Source organism: Pezoporus flaviventris, unplaced genomic scaffold, assembly GCF_033815535.1.
Source record: "Pezoporus flaviventris isolate CSIRO_AGI_PZ_B2104156 unplaced genomic scaffold, CSIRO_AGI_Pfla_v1 ptg000047l, whole genome shotgun sequence".
NCBI classification, from domain to species: Eukaryota; Metazoa; Chordata; class Aves; order Psittaciformes; family Psittacidae; genus Pezoporus; species Pezoporus flaviventris.
The window spans coordinates 2,606,002-2,622,074 of record NW_026892595.1 but is presented as its reverse complement, the minus strand read 5'-3'; the positions used below and the strand labels follow the sequence as shown (position 1 = coordinate 2,622,074).

The window sequence follows — 16,073 nt, the reverse complement described above, 5'->3', positions numbered from 1 at the left end:
AACAATGTTATTCCAGGAGAAAGCAACCTTATTAAGCAACAATGAATGTGATTCTTCCTTAGGATAAACAAGACTGACTATTGCACAGTCTTGCTATGGGTTAATAAAGTAGTTGGGTGGCGCTGATGTAGATTAATTGTCCACAGGTTCAAGCACAGCTTAGTGTGTATCTGCCTTACATCATTCTAGAACTTTTTGTATTCCAAAAGCTTACTAGTCCTGGCCCTTAGGGGAAGACGTTAAAAGTTTGCCGGCATTAAAGGTCTCGTGCCTGTCTCAGTAAGGCCAGAAAATTAACTGGCAGAGCTTTGTCTCCCACTGTTTTGCAGCTTATTGTCATTGGTTAGCAGCGTTTTGTGTACATTAATGTAATAGGATATTTCTTGCACCTTTGAGAGGAAGAGCTATGTTTGAATAGAAATTATTTGAGAGGAGAACGGAAACTATGATGAACAATGACACAGGAATAATTCTCATGAGACAGGGTTGCACTTTGTATGTATACTTATGTGCAAAGGTTGAAGCTTTGACTTAAACACTAACCATGTTATGTCTCATGTTTAATTTGAGATTAAATGCACGCAGTAATGTGGGCATACAGTTTTAGTTCTGAAACTAGAATGTGGCAACACATGTCCTCAATTCTAAAACTGCCTACTTCTTCATCAAGTACTTAGTAGTATTTGAGGAAAGATCTAGTTTTTCCTGCTTGTTTTCCTTTAGTATGTTCAATGTCTTTTCATTAGGTTCAGTAGTTGCTTACTAGCTTTGAGTTTTAGTGTTCAAGTTCAAACTATTAAAGCAGAGAGAAGTATTTGGATGAAACTTTGTTCCTAAAATAGCTGTATTAAACTCCTAATAGCCATTTTTTGGAGCCTGAGGTAGCATTTTTATTAGGTTAGGCTGTCAGTAGCTTAGCGTGACAGCTTTGGTGTTAGATTTTATTTTCCATTGGCTAGTGATTTGCTTCTGAAAGAAAGGTTAAACAAACCTAAAGGTACCTTTATAGGAAACAGTCTTAATCCCAGCTGTTTCTCATAATTTTGTAAGTGTAGAAAGGGTGCTGCACAGAAGTCTTACTGTTCTGCATTTTAGTTATTTTCAGGGGGAGAAGACAGGCAAGCATTTGCTGTTGCTAATAATGTTTTCTGAATGAAACTCATTCGTACATTAAAGTGAAGAAAAGTGTGTTAGTGAGGTTGGAGAAACATGTACTATGAACATGTTTCAAATTTTGATATACCTTGTTAATACAAGACATAGGAAACGATTTTGAGGTGGGTGCATACCTAATGTTGCTTCTTTGTGCAGCAAGGCACTAATTCACATTTCAAATAAGTTGGCAAGATGTGAAAAGAATCAGATGTCCACTTAACATCCACTTACTCTCTAGGCTTTATTAGGTGTCATGTGGAAGATAAGTAGAATGAGGAACTAAAACGATGTTTTTTGGATTTAGGGAGGGATTCACATATAATTACAGGCTTTATAGGTTAGAGGCTCTTTGACAAAGCAGGATCTCTGTACTCTGAAGTCATGCATAGTATGGTGTGAAGTTGCATTACTTACAGCCATGAGTTTTGGCTCAATGTTTTTCAATCCTTTTAACAAATTATCAGGACTTGCGTATATGTAGTGGCTGTCTTCTCAATAATCAGCATTTTGTGAGTTGGTTACAAGGCACTGGACAAATTCTCTATAGCTGTTTGAGCCAGTCTTTTAAATACTGCCCTGCAGAGAATGTCATAAAATATGTGATAAGCAAAAAATAGTACTTAGATTGTTTGTAATTATGAACATACAATATATTCTTTAGGTAACACCATTTCCGAATGCTGGATTTATCAATGGGTTCACATCTCCAACCTTCAAGCCTGCTGCTTCTCCATTGACTACACTCAGACAGTATCCTCCCAGGAACAGGCAAGTTCAACCATTTTTTAATACACAAGATTTTATTATCTTGCGTGCAGGGGTTTAATCTGCTTACTTCTATAACACCTAAAAATACTTGTGAAGTTGAACCTAGTGTGAAGTTAAGTGAGGCCGAAGGGCAGATGGTGCTGCTCTTGTTAGTGGATGTATTGTTTCTAAATGTAAATGGACTGTCTGAAAGCTGAGAACTTGTCTGTTCCATGATTTAGGGTATTCAGATGAAATATTCTGAATGATGGCATGTGATCAGCAGGGATTATTTGTACAGTATTTTTCAGTTTCAAGTAGTTTTGAATAAAGCCATAGTTGAGAATAGACAGTGAAAAGGTTAATTTGGTTAACTCACATGACCTGTTCAAACAAATATTTATCATTCTTATAAATAAAACGTGCAATCAAGGACTAAGGATCTTACTTCTTCTGAATTCTGTGTATGGACTTAGGCCTCAGAAGATCTCATAGTACGTATGTTGAAATGACTTTTGAATTTGTAGGAATCCTAGCAAGTCTCATATACGACATACAATACCCAGTGCAGAGAGGGGACCTGGGCTTCTAGGCAGTCCTACAATATTCGACTTTTCTGCTGATCGTTTAATCAATGGCGTCAGGAGTCCACAGACACGGCAGCAAGGACAAAACAGGACACGGATGCAGAATGCCACTGCGAGTTATACCAAGAGGGAAGTGGGAACTGGACGGATGGAACAGACCAGCGTTGACTCGTCTCCTGGATTAGGTAGAGGAAGGTGAGTGTACTGTTGTTGTCCTCTGAACAACCTGTATAGCTGCATCTAAACTGCTTCTTCTAGTAAAGAGGTATGGGATTAGTACTGTTCTCATTAGTGTTTTAAACTGAGACTGTCTTTCCTCAAAGCTAAGATCTTGGAAAGTACTTCAGAGAGTGCTAAACAGAGAACAAATGCAAAGTGGACTTGCATACTTTCATACCAAATGAAAGTCATTAAGGGCAACCGATGAGCAGTTTACAGCTGTAAGAACTAATTCTCTGTCCTTTCTTTGTGTTGTAAGAAAGTTTTTGTGTATTATTTAACTTTAGTGAAGCAGTTCTGCCCATTCCATTGTTCAGCAGTGTAGATTGTGCTGGCAGTGCTCATTGTTAGTTTTTTCATTTTAAAGATCAGCCTTTTTCCCAAATTAGACATTTAGAACAGAGAGGATGGATTGGTATGGAGGGAGGAAAAAAAATTATATGCAACTAAGAAGGCTGTTGTTACGCATTTAAAACAAAACCACGAACACCTAGGAAACCTCCCACAAAACAACAGCCCCCTCCCCTCCCCCCCCAAAAACCCAACCTAACAAAACAAACAAACAAAAAACAAACAGAAACATAAAAACCCACACCAAGGGAGCTGAAAATTGGTGGCACCTATACCAATGTGAGAATTTAGCAGGCTTATCTTGGTTTTTTTCAATACAGTTCTAATAAGTGCTTTATAAAAGTACTGTGCAGCTTTGAACAGTGGCTGTGTTTGTGTCTCCAAGTAACTTACATTCAGTGACTTACTAAATTGGAAGGTAACTTGAGTCTTTTGTAGATGATCTATATTAGACTTGTATTGCATCATTACAAAATTAAGTGGGTAATTTGTGCAAGGATTGCAATACTTCTGTAATCTAATTTGACAAATTGTGTTATAACTGGTGAATAAAAGTATGATTAAGAACCTAGGAAACAAGTTTCTTCAAACTATAGCCTACAAAAATGTACAGGAGTAGTAAGAACTTAAACTTACATTCTGAAGTTACAGTATTGAGTATATTAACATTAATAGTCAAACTTAGAAGATATATTGCAGCCAAGTTAGAATGCATTGTCAAATTTTGAATTGTAGCTTGGATGTGCTTTATCGCAATTGAAAGTGGTTATCTGTGTTTCAAAAGTTATATAGGTATATTAAAAAAAAACCCTCACAAAAACCCCAACTCAACAACAAAAACCACCATTGCCCATTGAAGGGTTTTGTCTAAACCTTATATGTAATCTGCATGGAGATGTTTTTAACACAGGAATTATTTGTAACCATTGTATTCTTATGCTGACTTGTATTAAGGTCCACACCTTAATTTTAATGACAGCTTGCTAGGAATTTTTCCTTGAAACACTTTTTTTTTAATAACCTGTCTAGAGTGAAGATGGATGAAATAGCAATGTGAATTAAATTCTTCCATTTTCACCAGCTGCCTTAGATTCATTTATAGGCAAGGTTCTAATAAGTGCTTTCTTTCCCTTAGGAAAAACTCTTATGGCTACCGGAAGAAAAGGGAGGACAAGTTTACAGTGAGTGTTCATGGTCATTTTCATCTATCTTAAAAATAGGGTAATAAGTCAATAGTATGGATATTATGTGGAGTAGCAGGTGAGGTAAGTTATTGCACAAGCAATTGTATGTCACAGTTGACTGAAGACAGCACCTCATTAAAGTCACATCAGTTTACTGCATTTGCGTATCAGAGAAGGTTGTTCGTTAATGCAGAAGTCCGAGGAAAAGTTAAAATTACTCTTTTATAGTAGAAAAAAATTTCCATCCTGGTGTTACTTAGTCAGCATGCCAGTGTTTACATTTAGGGAGAGCTATATGGCTAAGCTGAAGTTCAAAACACTTGATAGTTACTGTTCTGTAAATGTTGAACATGTTATAGATCCATGTGTCATAATGTGTAGCTAGAATGTTAGTTAAGTGGTCAGTTCTGTTTCTTAAATGCCTTTCCAAGTACCACTTGGTAAGATTATACTAAGATTATAGTTTTGGTAAACTTAAATTCAAGGTGAATACTTAGATAGCCTTGATACTTGAAAAGGCTGGACTAGGCATTGTGTAGAAGAAGGAAAAAATATATGTAATTTTCTGGTAGGACTTAAAGTTTGGTTTGATAAAACCAGATACTTCTCTGCAGTTCATTTTTCTCACACATGGCATGTTGATGAACTTGAACTGTATTAGTTCCCTATTAATGTTAAAATTGCTAATTCAAATTAAAATAACCCCACTACATGAGCCATCATAGCACTTTGGAAAAGGTCTGCAGTCATTGTGTTGTGATTTTTGTGGCTCCTGCTGTTGACTAGCCTTAGGGGTCTTAGGTAAAGGAGAATCAAGTTTTGGACAGCATAAAATGACAAGTGGTTCCTTCTCTTTAGTTGCTCTTAGTTCTTGTCAAACTTCTTGGAGTTTGGTGAGATCAGATAACATGTAGGATTCTCAGTACTGCTTTCTTTTGCCCCTTCAAAGCTACTTGAACTTTTAGCTTGATGTTTTCCTATCAACATTTTTTTCTGTCTTTGAAAGAACAAGGAAGAGGTGTAGTTTAGCCATGTCAGTGGCCAGAGTGAAAGAATTACCTTGGACACACTTACTGACCAGACAGGCTCTTCTCACTCGGCTTACTGTAAAGATTATTTTAACTTTGAATACAAAACTGGTAGACCTGAGTTCTTTGCAAACCCACAGTTCCCTTCTCAGCACCAGCCTTTAATTGCAGCCTGTGCAGCCAAGTTCTTTCTAGTCTCTTCTGGCCCATGAATCTTTAGCCTGTACTATCCAGTGATGTAACTTGAGCAGAGGTGAGAGCTGCTGGGAAGGAGTGTACTCTGGAAGATTAACATTTCACCCCTCTAGACTGTGGAAATAATTGAATCCAGGATCCTATTTCTTCTGTGATGAGTGTACATAGGACATAATTACAGCCAGTTGTATTGGAGTGATGACTTGAGGGTTAGTTTTTTTGTTTTATAAAGGAAAAATTATAGAGAGCATGCATGCTTGCATGGAGAGCATGAGCCTTTCTGATCAGATTGTATCTGAAGCTATAGACATAAGCCAGTTATTCAATTATCCAATTTTATGCAGTTGGCAGCTCAAAACCCATTGAACTCCTCCCTAGTTTTACTAGTTTAAGGCGTTAGTGGTACTTGTCTCTTTATGTTACATTTTTCAGGACTCATCCGTATAACTTAACACTTTTGTATGTTACAAACATTTTATCTATTGTAGGGCTTTAGTCCTCTCTAAGAAAATGGACTGCTGTGATTTAAAGAATGATGCTGGGAGAGAAAAAAAAAAAAGCCCCTAAAAAATCAAAACAAAACCCCACAAACCCAAAAAGGCTGTTCCTCTTGCAGTTTGAGCTGGATAAGTGTAGTCTCTCTCTGACCCTTTGACAGGTCACCTGACTGTTTTTGGAGGTTTGCAGTCTCCATTCCTGTCGCACTCTTAAATTGTTTTCAGGGGGGTAATTCTGGGTGAGTAGCAGTCCTAGGAGTTGCAGTTGTCTCTATTCTTTCCTTACTTCCTTCTCAATACACACTTCTTAAGATATAAACTGGAGTTTGTGAAGAGACCTCAAGGATAGTTTTGTAGGTGTTCCTCTTCATGAGGAAGAAGGGGAAAAAGGTTAAGTAATGCAACAGCTTTCTGTCCAGAAGCATTCTTTTCACATTCAGACCATCTTGCTGTATAACCATAAATATTTCCCTTTTCAGAATAGGAATTGTCTCAGACTACTTTGCATTTGGTATTCTGCAGCAGAGATCACTTTAGCACAGGCCTGAGCACAGTCATGATACAGATGAAGTTGATTGGTAGATTCACTTATAGCATATTACAAAAGGGATTTTACTTTTCAGTGTAAATAGAATTCAACTTTACAAGTCCTCCTCACAAGTGATCTTGAACTGTGGCACTGTTAGCTTCGGAACTGCTGTCTGTAGTGCAGAATAATTGCATTTAGCCTATTGATGTTTCGTTTTCTACCTGGGGCATTGTTTTTCTTCTTAGATTTAATTAAGAAAAATTCTTTGTGTTTCAGAAATAGTTTTGCCACTTATCTTGGATTTTTACGAAGTTGACCATATAAATTAAAAAGGGAAAATGCTGTTGTCTACACTACATGCACGGCATGCTGTCCCCCCATTTCTTAATAGATCTGAATGTGATCAAGGTTCTTGACTCCTGTCCTTCATTCAAAATGTTACCAACTGCACATAAATGGGCTTTGTGTTTCTGCTATATCGTCATGTCTAAACTAGACCATTTTCCTTTCAATGTCAGTGTAAGATCTATCCTGAAGGAAGAGCTAGCAAGAAGACTTTTTCTTACTATACCAATGTCAGTAAAGCTTATGCATGTGATATTTTTAACGGTGCTTATGTATTCCTAGTTAAATCTTTTAAGGGCAACAGTGGAAAATGAAAGCTTCTGTTCCTTGGTACTGTGTGGTTTTCTTGGGAGGTGGGATGAGGGAGGCCTCTCCAGAGCTTCACAGAAATAAATCAAATGCAAAATACAGTTCAGAGTCCCATGTCTGTCTTTCCTGTCATCCGGTGCAGTAACCTCAACACATTATTTCTATTCCAGAGAGGCCAAACACAGTCTCCACCACCCCCAAAACCTCCATCTCCTAGCTTTGAATTGGGTTTATCTAGCTTTCCTCCATTACCTGGGGCTGCTGGCAATTTAAAGACCGAAGACCTTTTTGAAAACAGACTGTCCAGTGTGGTAATAGGAACGACAAAAGAAAGAGTGAGTAGCCAGCGTTCGCTTTTGTTGGGAAAACACATTTCATACTTCTTGTTTTAGAATTTGGTGGCTTATATGTAGAAAAACATGGGGTTTACATGGGTTATAAGAAATGCTTTTAAAAACAGCTGTCAAATGATGTGCTGCTGCCTTCTTCACTTATATCTAAGAAGTTGTTTGGTATTCTCTTTGAAATGGTGTGGAATATGGGCACCAGTGTAAGTAGGTATTAATAGCAAAGATTAGAAAATACGCTCTTTGCTGTTCATAATTACCTTAAGCTTTTTGATCGACTCAGGTGAAAAATGTTCTAAATTTTCCTCCTTTTCGAAAGTGACTATTTTGAGTTCTGTATAAACCACTTGAAAGTGACAAACTGTTAAGCACTGAAATATAAAGAAGCTGCCTACAAAATCTTCGTACACTAGGTATGATAGCTGGAACAAGAACTTTTCCCAAAACCAGCTGGATCCCAGTGTTGTCTTAGTGCTTGGAAATATAAAAATATATCAGAATGAGTTGGCAACCACGGCTTCCTAGATGTAGTAGAGATACAGCTGAAAATTAATGTTCAATAGCTGTTCATAGATTTCATTCTTAGAACTGTCTCTACCATGCCATTTGTGAGTGATGGTGCATTCTCCTCAGCAAGACTTGTATAACTCTGTGCGCTATGGAACTGTTTAGGCTGTGGAAGTCAGTATTGGCCTTTTTTTTTTTTTTGCTATCTCTAGTTTAACTCGTGTTTTCCTGTTTTCCTTTCCACAACTGAAGAAGTTAACCCCTGGATATAGCAGTGGAAAGCAACCTGTTGAAACACCAAATTCTCTCTCATGTCTCATCTCTACAACTAGTCTATTGCAGAAGTGTTTTCTTTGGTGCTCATGCATCAGACCTGGGTAGGGAGAGTATTTGTTGCTAAAGGAAAGAGGAAGCAGCAGAGCAGCCTGCACCCAAAGCAGTGATTGCACAGACAAGCTATATATTCTATCTCTTGCAAGTGGTAGTAGGGACAACTACATTCCAGGGTTGCATTTAGGGGTAATGTGCAGGACAGTGCCATAGTGTAGTCTGGTTTTGGCTGAGATCTGTTTTTAAGTGTTTCACCCCTATTATTTCTAAAGTGCTTTTTGACTATGCTGTTCCAGGTTTTAAATACAATTCCAGCACTTGCTAGTGATACTGCAGCTGAAAACCCATTGCTCCTCCCATTACAGATCTAGTGCTTGCTTTGCACTGTGATTGTAAAGAACTTGCACTTCTCCCCTGTAGAGGCAGTCAGTCGGGCACTGAGATTTTATGATAGTTCAATGTGCTGCCACATTAAAAAGCTTCCTTTGATTTTTCCAGTATCTTTTTCTGGCTTGTATGATTTAGTCTGTACCATTGTGTGGAAGAAGGGGATTGCGCAGTCTTTCCTTGTTTGTCTTAATAAGAAATAAGATAACAGCAGACTGACTCCAAAGAGCGATTGTGTTCTTCTGCAAAGGTGTTTGAGTTAATATTAGAATATTACTAATGGACACAGGTTGGTTCTCACCCTGAAATCAAAATCTTTTCATGTCACCCAGTGTAGAGTTACAAAGTGCTGAAGTAGTTACACATGCTACTCTTGCATTAGAGATGGGCAAGTCTAATGTACAGAAGCTAAGTGAATTTAAGTTGTCTAATTTCCAACAGTCGTTATCCGAGCCTCATATCTTTACGCTCTTCACTATGCGGTGCTCTTCTAGGTGTATGTAGCTCTGGGGAATGGCAATCATACAGTGTTTTCCAACTGGGAAACTGCAGCACTGTCAGGTCAGAGGCTGAGTGTATTGGCCTAGGAACATCACTTGTGTATCTGCTTGACTTGAAGCTATTCACACTTAACCATGTACCTACAAGTTTTCATGGTCTTGGGCTAGAGTACTCAGCAGTTTACAATTACGAGCCTTTTGACACCCTATTAGAGTAAAACCGTGGAAGCTGTTCTCTTATTTATAAAAATCCACCTTTTATGGCTTTGAGTAAAACTAGGCTTAGATCTACTGCAATAATCTATGATGCCTGATTTAAAACAGTGTGGTCAAACGCTGTTTTAACTTGTAACAGTGACCACAGGAGTGTCGTGTTTTATGACCTGTGCATGGTAGCTGGGCTGGTGGCAAGGGGTGGCTGGTGGCTATCTTCCTTCTTCCGTGCTTGTGTTCCCTTCCATTGCTGTCCCTTCTGCTTTTCAGAATCTGTTCTGGTTCTGGAGTCAGACAGGTCAAAAGGATACACTTTTAAAACAAAATGTTTATAAATATCAGAAATATCTTTTTCAATATACAGAATCTTTTTTCTCATTTTGCAACCATTTAAATTCATGTGTGCATATTGAACCTATTTGGCCTTTATCTGGAAGCATGGTATCACTTAGCAGTAGCAGAATCCTTTAAGAGCTGTGGAAAAAGCCTCTTTTGCTTGGTAGGAAATCATGTTATAGAAAAAGAGAGGGACTTTTAAATGATGGTGATATCCTAGTTAGCAAAGCCTAATTTTTTTAAGCTTAAGGGGTTTTAGCACCAGCTTTTGGGATGTTGCAGAGTTAGAGCTTTGAAGAAGACAGTTCTTAGTGCATAAATCTAGGAGACTTGTCTTAATAGGCTAACTATGGTTATGCAAACAGGCACAAAGCCTGTTTTGTCACCAGCAGGTGCAAAATTCCCAGGTTGAAAGTAGTAATTTTTGTCACCCAAATATGTCCCAAAGGGAGCTAAACTTCAAACTTTCTGGGAAAGAGGCACGATGTGCGAATCATTTGTCTGTGTTTCTAAATAATCGTAAAGGAGAGAACTTACTGTTACAATACATACATTGGATCCTTCTGTATCTCCCTATAGATACTTTACTTTTATAAATCAACTTGTAAACTGCTCCTGATAATGTTAATTTTCAGGCAAACCATATTAATTGAATGCTATGATTGTCCTTCTCTGCCTTTTTTTGTATTCTTCTTCAGAACATTAATGTGGATGCAAGTACAAACACTATTCCGTCGGGAATTCCTCGAGAGCCCATGTTGCCAGTTTCTTCTACATTGCCCAGGACGTTTGAAAGGTCTCCTTCGCCACCCCAGTCTTCTGAGTAAGCACTTAATTACGTGGCTATAATTCTGCTCTGAATCACATTTGCATTTTCTTTCCTCAGATGGCTAGGTAGAACACTGTACATAGCTATTAAAATCTTAATCAGTGAATGAAATAATATTGTATATTGTAGTAAAGGCAATAAAGCTTAGTTTCTGAACAATATCTTATTCAGTTATAATAGTCATGCAGCAGGCAGAAGCTTAGAGTTGTGTTTTAGTCTCTGCAAGTATTTAAGTTCAATGAATACCTTACTGCGTTATATGTAGGTAGGTGTGAGGTATAGAGAGCAAACCCACAATCCTGTGGGCAGTACCGTTGTCTATATATACTGAAGAAAGTTTTCAGTAAGACTTTATTTGGAACATGCAAACAAAATTGAGGTGTATGAGTAATGAAAGCAAGATAATTGAATAACCAAATGGTATCAGAATGTCACAAATTAGAGGTAGTGTCAAGTTCCACAGGAATATCTAATTTTTCATAGCATTTTAAAATGTAATGCTAGTCACAATTTGCTAGGCAAATTACAGCTATAACTTCTTATACTTGGATACTGTTTTAGACCCATTATTAGATAATTCATCTATCCTGAAGTTTCACTTTTCATGAGCTTTGCTTCCTGCTGGATGCTTACAGGGACTGCAAGGTTGTGGATAAACCGCAGAAAGAGACACAGAGTACAGAAAGGCTTTCTTCTTCCACACTCAGTACTGCATGTAAATCGGTACAAGTCAATGGGGCTGCCGTAGTAAGTGACCTTATTACTTCACTTTCTCTTAATGATCCAGTTTGATGCATTTAACAGAAAATTGCTTACATTGCTACCCATTGCTGCTTAATCATGTGAGCCCAGCATCCTTAAATTTGAGTGTTGGTGGCCTCATGATTATTTTCATGATGCAATTATGAAATTAACAGTGCAAAAATGTTCAAGATAACTTGATGAATCATAGGTTTTTACCTGCATTCTCTTCTTGGTAGAACAAAGTTAGAAGTATTAATAAATATGTTAATATTTCAAACAGAGTATTCATCATCTTTCAGCTTTTTTAGAGTTTGCTTTAATCAGAAGTATTTTGCATTATCACGGTATCCCATTTTTCTGGCATACTGTTTTGCATTTTACCTTGAACCTTATTGTCTGCACAGCTTCTGTAAACATTACACTCAAGCCCTCATCTGTGTGTTTTAGTGCAGCGGTCTTTGGGGACAAAGGCTTTATTTTTTTGTTCATGAAAGTAAATTACATTTTCTCAGGATACTTTAACTCTGCTATCCTGTTTGCTTTTCATTTCACAGGAGCTTCGAAAACCTAGTTACGCAGAAATTTGCCAGAGAACAACTAAGGATCCTCCTACATTGCAACCCCAGAAAGACCAGAAGCCAAACACTGTAGCATGTGGGAAAGAAGAAAGAAAGCCCACAGAAACAATAGAGAAAAACAGAGAACCTCCTCCTGCAAAGTCACATCCTGGACAACCCAAAGACCAGAGGAGACAGTCAGGACGCAGATCGTCCCCTCCAGCCGTTGGCAAACGCTTAAACAAAGAACAGAGTACCCCTCCAAAATCTCCTCAGTGAAACTAACACCTGGGGGGATTTGAAAAGAGGTCTGCTTCCCACAAATTAAACCCATGTTCCCACTAAGATACCTGAGAATGAGTTGCTGGTTAGGAGCTTGCAGTGATAGTAGGCATATAACAATGCCTGCAAGTTATTTTTCTGTGAAATACTTTTCCCCCTCTTGAACAAACATTCTATTTTTCTGGATAGTTCTGGATAGTTGTTCTGAACCTTACATTTAGGTTGGTGCTTAATTGGAGGTGAAGCTTAGTGTGATTATTTCCTTTCAAGATGTAAAATATTTGTCTTTATGAAAATCAACTTTTTATTAAGCCTCTCTGTGGCTGTGTGAGTGCAAGCTCTGTATAGTAAGTTTTTTCTAAACTGTTAAGCAGAAATGTGCTGCTGCAATATTTTTAATAGACTGGTCTGCAAGTACATATCTAAAGTGTCCAAATGACTGATAACGGCAGCTAGCGTGTGTAGAGTGCAAGGAAGTAGATACACTTTACAAACTGGTATGTGACTTTGAAGATTTTTTTTTATTGGGCTGCTGTACTAGGTGTCAGCAAACGAACTTGCACTTTTAGGTTCAGTGAGAGTTGTTTCTAGCATTTTTAAGATTTGACTCTGTTTTTGATGTTTTGCACACACAAAATGAATCCTACGGAGCACCATAGCAGTCTTTCTAAAACATTTCCTTTTGTGACTTACTGCAAGCAAGTAACCATCTTCTCACTCCAGAGAAAAACTGATGTTATAATTTGCAAATACGAAGCACATTGTGAATAGAAAGAATTAAGTCTGAGCTTCTACGGTGGTGAAGCCTGTTAGTGGATGTTATCAGGAGAAAGCCCTGTAGCCTTCTTGTGATAACCTTAGCTTCCCTGTGCTTGTAAGGGAGTTAACTGAGTCAGCGCTGTATATTCTGGTTACCCCTGTGCTCTGTGTAGGCTTTTTTTTAACCTCTGCCCCAAGTGCTCTTTGAAAGAGTTCATATCGTAGTCAGCCTTGTGTTGGCATCTTCCTGTAACTACAAGCATTGGCGTACGGATTTAAATTTTTCAAGACGTGAGATAATGGTGTTTGTTTTGTGTGGTGGAGGAAGAGATCCCTGATGTTTACCTCTGGGATGAGGTTTCTCACGCTTATTTACTTTAGAAGTGATGCGCTTTCTGAAGGACAAGGATGCACTAAATTAGCAAGTTTCTAATAAAGTTGAATATAAATTATTTTTGTTTTAAAATGCCTAAAGTTTTTCTTTAAGTGTTTAAACTGCAGGAAGTTCAGACAAAACTCTTTCCTGCTGACTATGACAGTACAGTTTATTCCACAAAAGTGTTTATTTAAACAACTGATTTTTTTAAAGAATTATTTCCATCCAATATTTAAAGACTTGAATTTTATTTAAACTTGAAAATGACTTTGCCTTAACTTTTGTACAAGACAGCTTAGAGTTAATGAGGTCTGACCCCATGGAGGGTTAGCGTGAGTGGAATACAGGATTACTCAGTTACAGTATGTATCTATTGTCACTGGTCTTACTGGGTAAACATACTGTAGTACAGGAACTAGCAGCAGTTTTTTTGTAATATACCTTAAAGATCTTAAACAGTTGATCTTTTTCAGATTGTTGAAAAACCTGTAAATGCAAATAGTCAATACTGTATTAAATATGTGCACTTGGAAGTGTGTGCTTTGCTTGTACAGTTGTAAATAATCAGAACATATAAAAAGGTACCCTAAAGAAAAAATCTGATAAAAATTATTGATATTATAAATGTTGCTGTTGAGCTGGATGTAGATAAACTAAATGTTGTGGTTTGAATATTACTTTAATTTGTTGTTTTTTTCTTTTTCTTATTTTATTCTGGTGTGCTGAACTGACTCTGCCTCTTCACTGCAAAAGGGAAATGGAACGAAAGTCTTATTTGAAAGCCCTCAAATGTTTTCCTAAGTCCCTATAGAAACAAGTGATTTAACCAATTGAGAAGTGTTCTGCAATGTAAATAGTAAATTTCAGCAGTCAAAATGTATTTTTTTCATTAATAAAATCAGATTTAATTGGGAAAAAACTTTAGACTGCTAAAAATATACACTGAAGCCTACTTGTCTGCTTTCAAGAGTATCAGTGCTTTCCTTAATGTATGATTCATAGAACTGTAAAGTAACTATAGAAGTTGACTCCTGATAAATTTCCTATTACAAGTATCAATTGGTAACTAGTTGACCTTTAAAATCCAGCCTGTTGTATGTTGCAGAATAGGGCATGCTGGAATCTGTTGATTGTTCTTGTTCAAAAAGAGTCAATGCTATGGGAGGAGATAGGACTCTGACAACATCACCAAAACTGCTCAGCTAGTTCTGTCATTGGATTTTTAACGTGCTTTTCCTTTCCCCAGTGGCAGTGAAAGTGGTGGCTAGATTTGTGTATGGTTTAGGCCAGCTGTATGATTCATTTTGTTTGTCTGCTGCAAGTGAAAGGCTTACCAGCTGCAAACAATCACAAGTGTTTCCTTACAGAGACTCTGTACAGCTAGTCATGATACTCAACTGGTACCTACGGTGATATATGGAGACCAGGGGGATGTGTTGTGCTGTTCTAATGTATTCTGCTGCCATTTGTGCTAGGTCAATACACTGTAATTATTGCTTGCCCAGCAACAGTCTGTTGCATCGAAAGCTTAAACCTTCCTCTGATGTGGTTTTTTATAGCTTTTTTAAAAGAAAAAAGTGACACACCAAATAGCTGTGTAATGTACAACTTATCCGTACTGCATTTTACTTTGAGATTTTGGGGTTTTTCCACTCAGTGACAAAATGGAGTTTCTGGAGTAGAGTTGTGAAGTTGCATGCAGACTGTTGCTACGATACACAGAGATTAAAATGTGGCTTTTAAAATGAAAAACCTCCCAAAAGCAGTAGCTGAGTTCAAGATACAGGGATACAGGAATTAAAATTGGCATTTTACCTTGTAAGAGTGTGTGGTGATGCTTTTTTAGTTTTGAAAACAAGTCAAAATGGGATCTGAGACTCCTCTTCCAGGAATTATAGAACCAAAAAACCAAAGGTTGCTTTTAAAAGTTAATGTTTCAGATCGATCCCCCACCACTTAGAAAGCTGTGAACGGTGGCAAATTTTTTCTGTTGCTGCATTATCCTTCACAGTCTTGAGCAGTTGGCATAGAGAGGCCCTTGTTCGAGCGTGGTGCAGCGTATCAGGAGCAACATCTGACTGTAATGGTGCATACCTATCTCTCTATCTCCTCCAGCTAGCTACAGTTAGGGATTCTTCTGTGCTTTGTAACCTATTACACTAATAGCAGCAGACAATCGAAGACTTCTAAGGAGACCTAACAGCTGCCAATTCACGAAATAGAAGTGTAATATGGGAGCCTTCTTGAGGGTTTTTGTTTTTGTTCTTCTTCCATTAAGACTGGAATCAAGCTTACATGTAAACTATCAGTAATTTAAGTTTCCTTTTGTGTCATAAAATGTAAAACTGTCTAATTTGAAAAAATATGTAGGTTAAGAAAAATAAAGATTTAGGCACTGTTGAATTCCTGATTTTTTCAATTAAACCTTTCTTCAGCAGTATTTTTCACTACCTTTTGTCTTTTGCTCCCATTTTTGGAAATGGTGTACTTCTGATTTTGGGAAAATGGGAATCTTTGCTTGCTTTACTGTTCAGCACAGCTGTTGTAACCATCGTGTAAGGCTATGCAGCAGCAATGGGAACACCTGTACTGTAACTCCAAAGGCAGCAATGTCTATCTCATAGGTAACTATAGTTAACTTTTTTAAAACGAGAAGCTGGTGTCATGCGTTGTTTAGTAGAGTTTATAATCTTCATTAGTGGATTCCTCAAATTATTACAGAGGGTGTTGGCTTGGCTTTAAATGTGGATTTTAACGTTG

At 37.6% G+C, this 16,073-nt stretch overlaps 1 protein-coding gene across 6 annotated transcripts in view; it reads left to right on the top strand.

Moving 5' to 3' along the window:
- LARP4B (La ribonucleoprotein 4B) overlaps nt 1-13,996 on the top strand; it is a 55,360-nt gene extending 41,364 nt beyond the window's left edge. For 5 of the 6 annotated variants that reach the window (XM_061468027.1, XM_061468023.1, XM_061468025.1 and 2 more), the window contains 7 exons: nt 1,817-1,923; nt 2,430-2,684; nt 4,195-4,240; nt 7,317-7,481; nt 10,465-10,589; nt 11,231-11,342; nt 11,894-13,996. In XM_061468027.1, coding sequence (XP_061324011.1) covers nt 1,817-1,923; nt 2,430-2,684; nt 4,195-4,240; nt 7,317-7,481; nt 10,465-10,589; nt 11,231-11,342; nt 11,894-12,175 — 1,092 coding nt within the window. In that variant the 3' untranslated portion in view covers nt 12,176-13,996. The remainder of the gene's footprint in view (nt 1-1,816; nt 1,924-2,429; nt 2,685-4,194; nt 4,241-7,316; nt 7,482-10,464; nt 10,590-11,230; nt 11,343-11,893) is intronic. The other variant, XM_061468024.1, reaches the window with a different exon arrangement.
- The last annotated feature ends 2,077 nt before the right edge of the window (nt 13,997-16,073 follow it).